Raw genomic sequence first — 15,132 nt, 5'->3', positions numbered from 1 at the left:
TATAAGCAACACCTAATACATTATTTTTAAAGCTTTGAAATGAAGACTTTAAATGCTAGACAACATTATAAACCTAATAAAATAACCACACAACACAGAATATATAATTAAACTAAGTTAAATGAACAAAAACATTTGCTAAACAGCATTATAAACCTAATAAAATAATCACACAACACAAGACTTCACTTCCATTTTTCTGTTCTTTCTATGCATTCCAACCTGGACTGAGTTATAGACAGGAAGATCTTGTTCCTTTGAAATCTGCTCGATAGCTCAGATCTGGTTAAACTGATTAATTTCAGCTTGCTTGGCTTTGCTGCAACACAAGCGGATAGCTCCACCTACTGGCTATTTTAATAAATGCACTGCTTCTCAATGCTTTTCAATAGCAGTCACATGACTGGAAAAAAAGGTTGTTATTCTGAAACGGTGTAAATTGAACCATTGTAAAACGAGGGCCACCTATATATATATATATATATATATATATATATATATATATATACACATACATACATACATACATACACAAGGGAGCATAATACTAGTTTACAAGAGGCAGAATAAAGAAATATATATTTTGTTGAAATACAATTAGTTTTGCAACAAGTTTCAAATGGCACAGTCCCACAGGTGAAAACCATGTTCATTTCTTTAAATATTGCAACTGACTATAATCTCATTTTTCAACTCAGTGGTTTTCTTCTGAATCCATAGTGTGAAATCGAAAGAGAAAATAAAAATTGAGTTCTCATATGCTAGTTGACAATAATATAGAGCAGCAGACTCACACTATGTCCTATTCTAGATATGTTTTTTTTTTTTTACTATTGGACAAGGTCAGATAAAGAGAATTTATGCTGCTAAATTCATTCTTTTGTGACCAAGCAAGTGACTTTTCTGGCATCTACAAATGTGAAAGTCCATTTTATATTTTATCATTTGAGGTAAAGCGTTATAGGAAGTGAAATGTTGCTCCCTATAGGCAGAAATCACCTGAAAGTGTTTGAATTCCTTTAAAAAAAAAAGTATTAATAAATAGACTGGAAAAAATATCACTATAGTTTAACAGCAAGAGAATTTACTGAAACAGAGAACAAAATATACTAGTTCATTCAGTGATATAGATTGCAGAAACCTGATTTATTACTCAGCTACAATTTATTACTAATATAAGACTAGTAGACAAGCGGAAACTCTCAGTCCTGTTTACAACTACGTTTGTGCTGTATAATATTTTTTCTAAATCCAGTCCATCTGCAGTGTGTAACATTGCTACAGTCATGGATGTAAAAGAACACAATTTAAATAGGTTAAAAGATTTGCATTTTTAGCCACGACTCACATTGTCTCTATCATCAAGAAACTAGAGTTTGTTACTCAAAAAAATGCATCTCTATCCATATCTCTATCCATATCTATTTAAGTTAGCACAATGGCCATATTGCTGCTTTAAGGGAGGACACATGAAAAACAAATTGTTTAAAGAATTTTTTTGTAAAATGTTCAATTATAAGAACCCTGACAGCTGTATATTTCATATGTGACCTCCTTTAGGCCCCACCGATCGAAAGTGATGCAATATATTCAAAAGGGGTCCAATGTGATGTCAAGAGTGCTGGTAAAATATACAAAGGTGCCAACATTACTCTTTAAAGGCAGCATTGCAGAGGGGCATTTTTACTATATATTGCAATGGGTGGCTATGCTGGCAAAATATTCCAAGCAGCATCGGCACTGACATTGGCATTGTCAAGTAAAGGATCCCTTTTAAATGCATTGCACCAAGCCTAATAACTATACCTATATACCCCTAAACTACCAATAGCCCACCACAATAAACTTCCTAACCTATTAACCCCTAAAATGCTAAAAGCTCATGAAAATAAACTTCCTAACCTATTAACCCTAAACCGAAAATAGCCCACTGCAATAAACCTCCTAACCTATTAGCCGCTAAACCGCCAATAGCCCACCACAAACACCCCCTACACTACTTAACCCCTTTACTGTCAATAGCCCACCGTAAACTCACCCTACACTACTTAACCCCTATACCACCAATAGCCCACCACAAACACCCCTACACTAATTAACCCATATACTGCCAATACCTCCTAACCTATTAACCTCTATACTATTACAAATTTGCAACGCAAACTACCCATACCCTTGGCTTTAGATCATTCCACCAGGGAAATAGAAGTACTGGTGAGCATTCTCTAATAATATTGCCAGCCCAGAGACCTTTAGATCATTGGGCCAATAGAAGAAAAATGGAAAATGTGAGCATTATTTTATTTAAACCTTCTCGTTTACATGTTGTTGTTTTTTTGTAACCAGAACTTAAAGGGACAGTCAACACCAGAATTTTTGTTGTTTTAAGAGATAGATAATCCATTAATTACCCATTCCCCAGTGTTGCACAACCAACACAGTTATAATAATACACATTTTACCTCTGTGATTACCTTGTATCTAAACCTCTGCAGACTGCCCCTTTATTTCAGTTCTTTTGACAGACTTGCATTTTAGCCAATCAGTTCTCACTCCTTGGTAAATTCACGTGCATGAGCTCAATGTTATCTATATGAAACACATGAACTAACACCCTCTAGTGGTGAAAAACTGTCAAACATAGAGGCGGCCTTCAAGGTCTAAGAAATTAGCATATAAACCACCTAGGTTTAGCTTTCAACTAAGAAAACCAAGAGAACAAAGCAAAATTGGTGATAAAAAAAAATTGGAAAGTTGTTTAAAATTACATGCCCTATTTGAATCATGAAAGTTTTTTTTGGACTTGACTGTCCCTTTAAGTTCAGAAATATTTAGTATAGGTGGGGATACAATAGGCAAAACCAGCTAATTCAAATAAGAAAATAAAGGTGAAGGATATATTTATAAACAATTTAATAAACTTCAATAGGTAATTGATTATTAGGAACACATTAAAAAGGGGAACATATTACGGTATGCTGTCCCTTTAATAATGGGGAAATAGATAGGCTATAGCAGTTTTATCTGTAACTTTAATTCAGTAAATTAAAATACTACTTATCTACCAGAGTGTATGCCCAATTTGTCTAAAAAGAAATCTCTTTTTAATTTAAAGGCATGTTAAAGAAACTTTAAAGGGATAGTATACACCAATTTTCATATGACTTCATGTAATTCACACTACTATAAAGAATAGGATGCACAGATACTGAAATAAAAATCCAGTATAAAACTGTTTAAAAACTTACTTAGAAGCTCTCGGTTTAGGTCTTTTGAAAAGGTAGTTGGAAAGCCCACTGCAAGTGGGAAATAAGACACTCCCCCCTCTCCCTTCTTTTGCATATGAAAAGACCCTTTACACAAACAGGAGCAAGCTGCAGTAGGTATCTGACGGTATTCTCCTAAAACTTTGGGGCTTGGTTAGGAGTCTGAAAATCAGTGCAATGTTATTTAAAAATAAGCAAAACTATACATTAAAATAAAAAAACTTGATAGGCTATATAAATCATCTAAAAAACATTTATGCAAACAAAAAATGAGTGTATAATGTCCCTTTAAGGGCCAGATTATAAGTGGAGTGCTAAATATTGCTTTCAAGCTAATGTGCGCTGGTATTGCAATTTAACAGCAATGGGAGCTCATGTTCGCATTGCTGGGACGCATTTCGCTGATGAGAGCGGGCTTCCATGGGCTCCAATGGGAGCCTTATTCTGATGCCGTAAGAGACAGCATTAGAACCTAAGCTCAGAGAAGGGAGTAAGAAGCGCAGCGATTGCCGCATTTGTAAATATATATGTATATAGTCATATACATATATATATTTACTGGGAACACACAGTTCCCATAGACCGCAATGTAAAGGCACTTTTCAGTTCCGTTTCCCACCAACTTTAGACTTCAAAAACTGCCTAGGGCAGTTGTTTTTTATCAATAACAAAAAACTACATTATTTTAAATAAAAAACTATAATGCCTTCTATTTTGAGAGCATTTGGAGCATTTTTAGAGAATTAACCAGGGATCGGATCTCTGGTTAATTTTCTGAGTGCTAATTGCTACCGCAAGCTCAGGTAGCAATAACCAGACACTTGTCATTGCAAACAGGCAAATTTCCACTTGTAATTTAGCCCTAAATTAATTGTTCTTGTAAACAAATAATATCCCAACAATTAAATCTTATTGTTTCTATATAGCATGGTATCATAAGAAAAAGAATTTATTGAGCACTACAATTACCGCCAATGAAATGAAGCAATATGGCTGTGCAATATGTTCACCCTTAGTTCCCCTTAGCGCATGTATAACAGAGAGTTAGCGCTTGCTCTGTAAGTCATTAATTGTTACAAAAGCTTCATGAAGCTTTGGATTTTTGACTATTGAGATAAATTAGTTTTAGATCAATATGCTCTTTAAATACCTTTTTAAAGTTTATGTGGCCAAATTAAATTGCTAGATATTCCCATACTGAAGTAAAATATTTATAGACATTTACATTTGAACTATTTTGTAGATTTTATTTTATTCATATCTGTAAAAGCTATTAATAATGATAAGCGTCACAGGTGCAAGTTAAACGCACCACTGATCAGTAATCTCCATTTAGTCTGCAGCACCTCCTGTCATAAGCTGTTATATTTCTTGTATATACTTATCATATTGTATCCTGTTAATTGATTTAGTAGTTTCCTTGGGATGTCGCTAGCAATTGAGAACTCAGTTAATCAGGGGTACCATAAAGTAAAAGGTCGAGTAGCAGTGATTTAAATTTAAAGTATTAACCTGATACATAAACTAAACATTTATAGTGTGACCCTTATTCTGATGCATTAGTTTACTATGCAGTAGCTTTCTATGCATCTCAAGTAGTTTAGGGGCTTCTTTTTCTTTTTAATTCCAGTGGAATAGAAACACAACCCTTTGATGTATTTAAAGGACCATTTAATACAGTAGAAGTGCATAACCAAAAAAATGCATAATAACTGTACAATACAATGGCATTTACTCTGAATTTCAAATGAGCAATAGAGTTTTTTTCTGACAGTTTCCTCAATTTCCCTGCCCCCTGTCATATGACAGCCATACAATGTGAACTTTGATCATGGAAATAAATCTGAAAGTTGCTGTTTTTTTGTCATCCTCTATTTGCATTGTTAACTTTTAATTTTGACTTTTGGCTTAATCCCTTTAAAGAGACATTAAGGAAACAAATTGTGTTTGTCTCATGCTTACTAGAAAAGCCAAAAAGCTAATTTGTTTTAACCGGCAAGTGATGCACATAAAATAATTGGTTTAGGCAATAATATATGCAGCATTTTTATAGACCTTAGTTATACATTTTGCTTTTTGGTCTCTATACAAAAGCAAGGCATTAGAGGGATGAATCTCATTACATTATGAGATGTTAGTAATCGGCAAATATAACTGGTCACTCATCAGAGCAGCTGATACTTTGTCATGATACTTGATAACCTAAGTAAGAATGTCAATACTGCATATGACATATAACTTCGAAGCAGCATGAAAACAATAACAATAAGTAATTTACATGTGAACCACAATCACAGCACCGAGCTGGTATTCACACCCCTGTTTTGTCCAATGAACTTCCAAAATGAGATAGGGGGTGGAGCTTGATGACGCATCGCGTTATGATTGATGGGTGCGTTAAACCATGGGGTATTTAAGGAATGTCCGAGACACGCTCGGTTTGTCCACACTTTGTCTACTTTTAACATTGAGAAAGGCCATTAACAGGCCGAAACGCGTTTGTTAGCCACGGTCTGTAAACCACTGGCACCTGAAACCGATGTTTGCTGTTATCGGCCAGGAAACAGGGGTGTGTGCAACCAATAGTGTTGTTTTATGTGGTGGTTGGTATCATAACAGGGTGTCCTGTATGTTTTATTCTTAAACATTAAAGTTATTTTTTAATTATATTCATTATCTCTTAGAGGTAGAGTGCTAAAACCCCTTTCTGTGTCCTATAATTCTCTCTTTGATTGTGGGGTAATTTGTAAATAGTATTATTTTGAGGGTAGCATCGGCCCTAGCTGTTACTAGGTCCTAACCTCTGACTGTTCACAGTGCCAGTATTTCTCGTACTGTATATCCTTTCAGAAGAACTCATTTTTGAATATTGTATTGCAGAAAAAATCTGGTTTACTTACACTCATTTTGAATAAATGTGAAAATCTTTAAGAAACATTTTTTTACAGGCACCAAGACTTTATTGTCTGCCATGTAATTTTGATCTTGAGACATTTTAGTGTTATTACTGCTTTTTTAGTTTCCCATTGAGTTAAGTTATCATATCATCAATTGCTAAATGTTATAGGTTATTTAAAAAAAGTTTTGATATAATTACATGATAACCTTCATATTACAATATCACCACCCTAATGTTGGAGTCTGTATGAAAAAAAACTCTAATTATGGCATATTTATTTAAATACAGATTATAAATTAGCAATTAATGTTTTTCATACTATTAATAAGAATAAGATTTACTCAATTGATGTAAGGTTACAATAGAAACTAGTGATGTATTTTTCCGCTTCGGAAGAATGCAATTTTGACTGAATTTTACTGATTCATTAGATATATGAACCAACCAACACATAACTGGACGAAACATACAAAATGAATGAATGATTGACAAAATTGATTTATTCATACGTTCATGCAGTTTGGCGCCAAAAAAAGTGCAGTATTGGGAGGAAGGAGTTATATTGCTTAGTTAATAAGCTGTTTTGTTTGTAATGATGTACAGGGGGTCTTACAATTCTTTTGTGCATCGTCCCCTGTCCGATCCTGGCATAGAATTACTAATGACAGATGTTATGGACAGCCGGTCAGGCACTAAATTCTAGATTTTAGTCATACAGGAATTGTATGTTCTTTTGCCATTGAAAAATAGGTTCCTTTAATTGTTTGAATCCTATAATGTAAGATTTTTGTTAATATTATTTGTCTATATTAGCTGTTCGCATTGGAAACAACGGCAACAAATTCAAATCCATTATTCGTCCGAACTGAATACCTGCATGGACGAAATTTGACCGAACTGAACAATTGAAAAATTCCAAAACGAATCATTCGAACGAACTTACCCATGCATATGTCTAAATAAGTAGATTTTTTTTACTCTCTGGTTTTATATTGTACTTTTTTTTTATAATCTCCAGCAATTAATTCCAGCAACAAATTCCCCAAGTTAATGCAAATTTGTTTGCCAGACCAGCATTCCTGCAGCTTCACAGTATATAGCATGAAGTCCTTAGTTATTTGGTTGGGAGATTTAACATTTATTAGCAACTCTTCATAGAGAAAGTGATTCAATTGGTGCTTTTGGTGTCAGCTAATTCTGGAAAACTGTTTGAGAGAATTGTTTCGTTTGCTACTTCCCATGGTGAATAAGCTGTTTGCAATCAAGAAGAAAAAGTTTCCTAATGAAAAGCGGTCTCCAATCAGAGCTCTCTGAAGATAGAAACAGCATCAAACCTCATATATTAGTGCTGAGGGTTTAACTTGAATGACTTAAAAAAGAATTATATGTTTTTGAACTTTGTAAGCAGTATGCTAGTAATCAAGAATTCTGATTTCTAATATACAAGAAGAACGAATAGAACACAACCATACTATTTCTCTTGTCAAATAAACAGGTAAAATAGCAGGTAACTGCTGTTTTACCTGTAAATTAGATATATTTTTTAAATGTTATCATGAAATAGCCAGACATATTTATTGAAATGAATTGCAAACGATAAAAACATTTTTCTTAGAGAATTTCAGACAGATAATCAAATGAATGATGGAGATTGGTACAGGTCAAAAGTTTCAACTATTTCTTTTTTATTTTCTTATATAAACCTCCCTCTTACCACTTTGTCCTAAGAAGAAGGAATTGGACCCATAAAAACTGGACCGCATTCCAAATGTATGGTGGTTGGCTCTGGGAATCACCTCTGAGAACAAGATATGTGACATAGATGCTGGGAGGAAGTAATAAATTATGTTTAACTGTAGAAATGATTAATAGACTAGCAGGTAAAATGTAATGATGAGAGAAACACACATTTGTAAAGGAAAGAATACACAGATGCAAACTCCTATGCAGATTCAATTAAAGGGACATACAACACAACATTTTTCTTTCATGATTCAGATAGATCATACAATTTTAAATAACTTTCCAATTTACTTCTTTTATCAAATTGTCTTAGGTTACTTGCTATTCTTGGTTGAAAATCAGGAAGGTAAGTTCAGGAGTGTGCTCGTGTCTGCAGTACTATATGGTATAGGTTTTATAACACTGTTATACATTAGCAAGAGCACTAGATGGCAGTACTATTTCCTGTTATGTAGCGCTCAAGAAGTGCACACTAGCTATCTAGCTATCTCTTCAACAAAGAAAACAAGAGAATAAAGCAAATTTGGTAATAGAAGTAAATTAGATACAGTATATATTTTTAATTGTATTTTCTATCTGAATCATGAAAGAAAATGAATTGGGTTTCATGTCCCTTTAAAGGGATAGGAAAGTCAAAATTAAACTTGCATGATTCAGAAAGAGCGTGTCATTTTAAGACACTTTTAAATTCACTTCTATTTTCAAATGTGCTTCATTCTTTTGGTATCCCTTGTTGACAAAGAATACACACATATCCTACATTAGTGGGAGCTAGTTACTGATTGATGCCTGCACACATTTGTCTCTTATGATTGGCTAGCTAGATGTGTCCAGCTACATCTCAGTAGTGCAATGTTGTTCCTTCAGCAAATGATAACAAGCGAATGAAGCAAATTTGATAATAGAAGTAAATAGGAAAGTTGTTTAATATGTTATGGTCTATCCAAATCATGAAAGAAAAAATTGGGGTTTCCTGTCCCTTTAAGTGTTCTATCATACCAAATACCCTTGGTAACGTGCCTGTGACAGGTAGCTGGATTAAACTGTTTTAGCATTTCTAGTGAGTAACTTAAAAATAAAGTTGCACTGCAGTTTTTAGAGTTGTATCACGTAATGGAGCACTGATGTTTCAATTTCGAATTCTAATAATTCTGACACATCCCCTCTGTCTTTTTTACCTTTATTTTTTAGATCAATTACGGATACGAATAGAGGGAAGATATACAAGAAAACGAGAAAGGGAGGTTAAAAGAAGAGGTACTTGATGTATTATTAAATAACAATTTAACTTGGAACTGTATTGTTAAACTATGGTCATTGTTACTAATTCTACAATTATACTTGAAAACACATTTTTGTTTGTTAATATTTGTTATAATATAATTTGTATAAATGTTTTATTAAGAAGCAATAAGAATATGCTTTGATTCAATAGAGCATTTTTTTCTTCATTGTTGTTTGCCTATAGTAATTGGTTTAACCTTCACAAAGGGGTATACATAGTAAACAATGAGGGCGAGATTACATATACGGCGCAAGCTTCAGTGCAACTGCTGAAACCCACGCCGCCTGTAATTTCACCTTGCACATCGGGGTATTACATAAACCTCGCTGGCAGTTCATAAAGTACCGTAAGTCGAATAAACTAGTGATGTCCAGAAATGTGCGTAAATACAAATTTCTGGAGTCGCCAGTGATTTACGGCACTTTAGAAAAAATAAAATTAAAAAAAAAGTCAAATCTCCTGTAAAAGTCTAACCCGCCTCCCAAAAATAAACCCCACACGTAAAACCCCTATATCCGCCATCAAACCCACATTGGAACCAATAATAAAAGTATTAACCCCTAAACCGACAACCCCCCACAACTCAATAAGCCTAATTAAACTATTAACCCCTAATCCACAATTCACCCACATTGCGATCCACCTAATAAAACTATTAACCCCTAATCCACCATTAACACACATCGCAATAAACCCAATAAAGTATATTAACCCCTAATCCGCCATTAACCCACATTGCAACAAACCTAATAAAACTAATAAAACTATTAACCCCTAATCCACCAAACACACACAACACAATAATCCTAATAAATCTATTAACCCCTAGTCCGCCAAACCCCCACAACACAAATAACTAAATTACTAAGCCCTCTAACCTAACTCCCCGTAAATTAACCCCAATAACTTAAATTAAAATAAAAAAGTTAACATTACTTAAAAATAAAAAAATTTAAATTTAAAGGGATTCTGAACCCACATTTTTTCTTTCATGATTCAGATAGAGCATGCAATTTTAAGCAACTTTAACTACTTTCAATTTTTCTTTGTTCTCTTGGTATCTTTATTTTAAAAAGCAGTAATGTAAGCTTACGAGCCGGCCCATCTTTGGTTCAGCACCTAGGTTGTACTTGCTCATTGGTGGCTAAATGGTATTCACCAATAAGCAAGCGCTATCCAGGGTCTGAACCAAAAATGGGCCGGCTCGTAATCTTAAATTTCTGCGTTTTCAAATAAAGATAGCAAGAAAATGAAGAAAAATTGATAATAGGAGTAAATTAGAAAGTTGCTTAAAATTGCATGCTCTATCTGAATCATGAAAGAAAACATTGGGTTCTGTATCCCTTTTAATTAATCTAAGATTACAAAAAATAAAAAAGTCTAACATTACATAAAATAAGAAACCAAATTATCAAAAATAAAAAATTAAACCTAATCCCTATGAAAATAAAAAAGCCCCCCCCCCCAAAATAAAAACACCCCCTAATCTAATACTAAACTACCAATAGACCTTAAAAGGGCCTTTGTAGGGCATTGCCCTAAGTTAAACAGCTCTTTTTCTTAAAAAAAATACTAAGTCCCCCTCTAACAGTAAAACTCCTCACCCACCAAACCCCCCAAAATAAAAAAAAACTAACACTAAAAAATCCTAAACTACCCATTGCCCCCAAATGGGGCATTTGTATTGGCATTGCCCTTAAAAGGGCATTCAGCTCTTTTAAGAATGCCCAGAAATCCCTAATCTAATTTAATTATTTTTTTGTAATGTTAGATTAATTAAAAAAAAAATTAAGTAATGTTAGCTTTTTTTATCTTAATTGTAATTTAGTGTTTTTTAATTTAGGTAATTGGGGTTAATTTAGGGGGTGTTAGGTTAGAGGGCTTAGTAATTTCATTCGTTATTTGCATTGTGGGGGTTTGGCGGATTAGGGGTTAATAGATTTATTAGGATTATTGCGTTGTGTGGGTTTGGCGGATTAGGGGTTAATAGTTTTATTAGGTTTGTTGCGATGTTGGTTAATGGCTGATTAGGGGTTAATATACTTTATTAGGTTTATTGCGATGTGGGGTAATGGCGAATTAGGGGTTCATATACTTTATTAGGTTTATTGTGATGTGGGTTAATGGCGGATTAGGGGTTAATATTCTTTATTAGTTATTGCTGTGGGGGATTGTGGTTGACAGGTAGATAGATATTGCGCATGCGTTAGGTGTTAGTTATTTTCAGGAGCTAAATAGACATTGTGCATGGGTTAGGTGTTAGTTGTTTTCAGGCAGTTACGGGAGTTACGGTGCTCACATACTCAGCGCAAGGCTTGCTGCGCCTGCCTATGTGTGGCGAGATGAAAATGGAGTAAAATTTCTCCATTTTGCTGCGTAAGTCCTTGCACTTAATATGTGATACCTTTTTGCAACGCGGTTCTATGTTAGCTTATGGGAGTAAAAACTGTGGCCGACAGGTGAAATATATGTGCCGCATTTATATGCGGCGCTGTATATGTGATACCAAAACCGTGTAAAAGATGGCATTGCCGGCTTTTGTGGACGCCGCCGCATATGTAATCTTGCCCTGGACTGGCAATGCACTGCTAAACCAGAGCTGAACATTGCCAGTAATGCAATTAGTAGTGCAATAATGCATTACAGCATTTACTTATCACAGCTTTTACAAATGAATTGTCATTTAAAGGGACATTCCAGTCAAAATTAAAATGCACGTAGATTAATTACATCTGTGAATAAAACGTATTTACAATATACTACATTTTAAAAATGCTTTTAGTAAAAATTATCACTGTTTTAGCATTATCATTTTTCTCAGCACGTGCATGTGAAGCATATCTAGATATGCTCAGTACACCAGCATTTGAAATACCTCAGCTGCTCAGAGCACCAGTGGGCTTGTATCATGTCTGCAATTAACAAATTGATTAATTACCAGATAATACAAGCACCTAAGGCTCTCTAAGCAAATGTTGTGTTTAAAATGCTGGTGCACAGTTCGTACTTAAAGGGACATTCTACTCCAGAATTTGTATTGTTTAAAAATATAAATAATCCCTTTATTACCCATTCCCCAGTTTTGCATAACCAACACTGTTATATTAATACACTTCTTACCTCTGTGATTACCTTGTATCTAAACCTCTGCAGACTGCCCCCTTATCTCAGTTCTTTTAACAGATTTGCATTTTAGCCGAATCAGTGCAGACAATGTTATCTATATGACACACATGAACTAGCAGTGTATAACTGTCAAAAACTGTCAAAATGCACTCAGATAAGAGGCAGTTCAACTGATTAGAAATTAGCATATGAGCCTACCTAGGTTTAGTTTTCAAAAAATAATACAAAGAGAGCAAATAAAATTTGATGATAAAAGTAAATTGGAAAGTTCTTTAAAATTGCATGCCCTATCTGAATCATAAAAGTTTAATTTGACTAGACTGTCCTTTTAAATATAATATTGAAACAACTACAACTTTTACTGGAAGCATTTTTGCTAATTCATGTATATTGCAAAACTGTTTCTTTTCAAAAGTGAAATGCACCCATGTGAATTCCAATTTTGGGTTGGCATGACCCTTTAATTAGTGAAAAGCAGTGCAGAGGTCAAACGTCCAATGAAAATGTACCTTTATGCAGAAACTTTAGTGTAATATTGAATATTCGTATTCATACTTATCTCAATTATGGTTGTAAAACTCGTGTATAATATATTATTTCACACTACATCAAACAAGGCGTATAAAGTAAAAGCTTCTTTTCAGGCTTTGTGGACTTAATGTGTTTTCTACTTTTGTTACACTTGCTGCTTTGCTGTTGTACGCAGAATGTCTGGAACACTGTCACATCCACTAAATATAGGAAAACACTTAAAAAGACATTAAACTAAATTAAATAACAATGAAAGAGCAGCAATTAAACACTTTTTTTAAAGCGCTTTTGCATGAAAAAAAAGTTCAAATTATACAATTAGTAGTAAGTGCATTCTTGTTTGGTTGATATTTAAGTCTATCAGCTAGATTACGAGTTTTGAGCGCTATAGGGAAATTAACAAAAGCATCAAAAGTTGCGTTATTTAACCCCCTATAGTGCAGCAATTACAAGTTTTAAAAAACCTGGCATGTGCGGGCGATATGGTGCTTTTAAGCTCCATTCCGCACCAAAATACAAGACGTACTCGTGCAAGCTTTCCCCATAGACATCAATGGTGAGAAGGTGTCAGAAAAAAGTCTAATACCTGCGATTGCGGAAAGAAAAGCTCCGTAACGCAGCCCCATTGAAGTCTATGGGGAAAGAAAACTAACGTTTAAACCTAACACCCTAACATAAACCCCATGTCTAAACACCCCTAATATGCTGCCCCCGACATCGCCGCCACCTACCTAATGTTATTAACCCCTAATCTGCCGCTCCCGATATCGCCGCCACCTAAATAAATCTATTAACCCCTATTCCGCCACTCACCAACATTGCCGCAACTAAATAAAGTTATTAACCCCTAAACCTCTGGCTTCCCACATCACTACCACTAAATAAACCTATTAACCCCTAAAATGTCAGCCCCCCACATCCAAACAACCTAAATAAAACTATTAACCCCTAAACCTAACGTAACCCTAACCCTAACACCCCCAAACTTTAACATAATTTAAATATAGCTAAATTAAAGTTACAATTATTAACTAAATAATACCTATTTAAAACGTAATACTTGCTTGTGAAATAAAACCTAAACTAGCTACAATATAACTAATAGTTATATTGTAGCTAGCTTAGGTTTTATTTTTATTTCACAGGTAAGTTTGAATTTATTTTAACTAGGTAGACTAGTAAGTAAATAGTTAATAACTATTTACTAACTACCTAGGTAAAATAAATACAAACTTACCTGTGAAATAAAACATAACCTGCCTTACACCAAAACCTAAAATTACAAAAAATAAAAAACAAAATTATCAAAAAAAAGAAAGAATTACACCTAATCTAATAGCCCTATCAAAATAAAAAAGCCCACCCAAAATAAAAAAACCTAGCCTACAATAAACTACCAATGACCCTTAAAAGGGCTTTTTGTGGGGCATTGCCCCAAAGATATCAGCTCTTTAACCTGTAAAAAAAAGACCCCCCCAACAGTAAAACCCACCACCCAACCAACCAACCCCCAAAATAAAAAACCTAACTCTAAAAAAAACCTAAGCTATACATTGCCCTGAAAATGGCATTTGGATGGGCATTTAGCTCTTTTACATTGCCCAAACCCTAAACTAAAAAAAAAACACCCAAAAAACCCTTAATAAAACACTAACTCCCAAAGATCCAGTTACAGTTTTTGAAGTCCCGCTTGAACAATATTCATCCAGGCAGCAAGAAGACTTCATCCAAGCGGCCTCCTCTATATTCATCCTGGCGGCGAAGTCCTCATCCAAGCGGCGAGAAGTCTTCATCCAGGCAGCCTCTTCAATCTTCATCCAGGCGGCATCTTCTATATTGATCCCGGCGGCGCGGAGCAGGTCCATCCTGAAGACATCCGGCGCAATCCTCTTCATACGGTCACTGCTGTACACTGAATCTTCAATGCAAGGTACACAATTCAAGATGGTGTCCCTTGCATTCCTATTGGCTGAAAAATTTGAATCAGCCAATAGGAATTAGAGCTGCTAAAATCCTGTTGGCTGTTCAAATCAGCAAATAGGATTTAAGCAGCTCTCATTCTATTGGCTAATTCGAATCAGCCAATGGAATGAGAGCTGCTTAAATCCTATTGGCTGATTCAAAATTTTCAGCCAATAGGAATGCAAGGGACGCCATCTTGAATCGCTTACCTTGCATTGAACTTTCGGTGACCGTATGAAGAGGATGCTCTGTGCCGGATGTCTTCAGGATGGACCTGCTCCACGCCGCTGGGATCAAGATAGAAGATGTCGTCTGGATGA

At 34.7% G+C, this 15,132-nt stretch overlaps 1 protein-coding gene across 3 annotated transcripts in view; it reads left to right on the top strand.

The window, feature by feature from the left end:
• ZNF385B (zinc finger protein 385B) overlaps positions 1-15,132 on the top strand; it is an 826,323-nt gene that overhangs the window by 735,545 nt on the left and 75,646 nt on the right. For all 3 annotated transcript variants that reach the window (XM_053698515.1, XM_053698516.1, XM_053698517.1), the window contains one exon: positions 9,100-9,165. In XM_053698515.1, coding sequence (XP_053554490.1) covers positions 9,100-9,165 — 66 coding nt within the window. The remainder of the gene's footprint in view (positions 1-9,099; positions 9,166-15,132) is intronic.

The sequence above is a fragment of the Bombina bombina genome, chromosome 1 (assembly GCF_027579735.1).
Source record: "Bombina bombina isolate aBomBom1 chromosome 1, aBomBom1.pri, whole genome shotgun sequence".
Classification (NCBI taxonomy): domain Eukaryota; kingdom Metazoa; phylum Chordata; class Amphibia; order Anura; family Bombinatoridae; genus Bombina; species Bombina bombina.
Note: the sequence above shows the minus strand (reverse complement) of the source record. Positions and strands in the feature narration are given on the sequence as shown.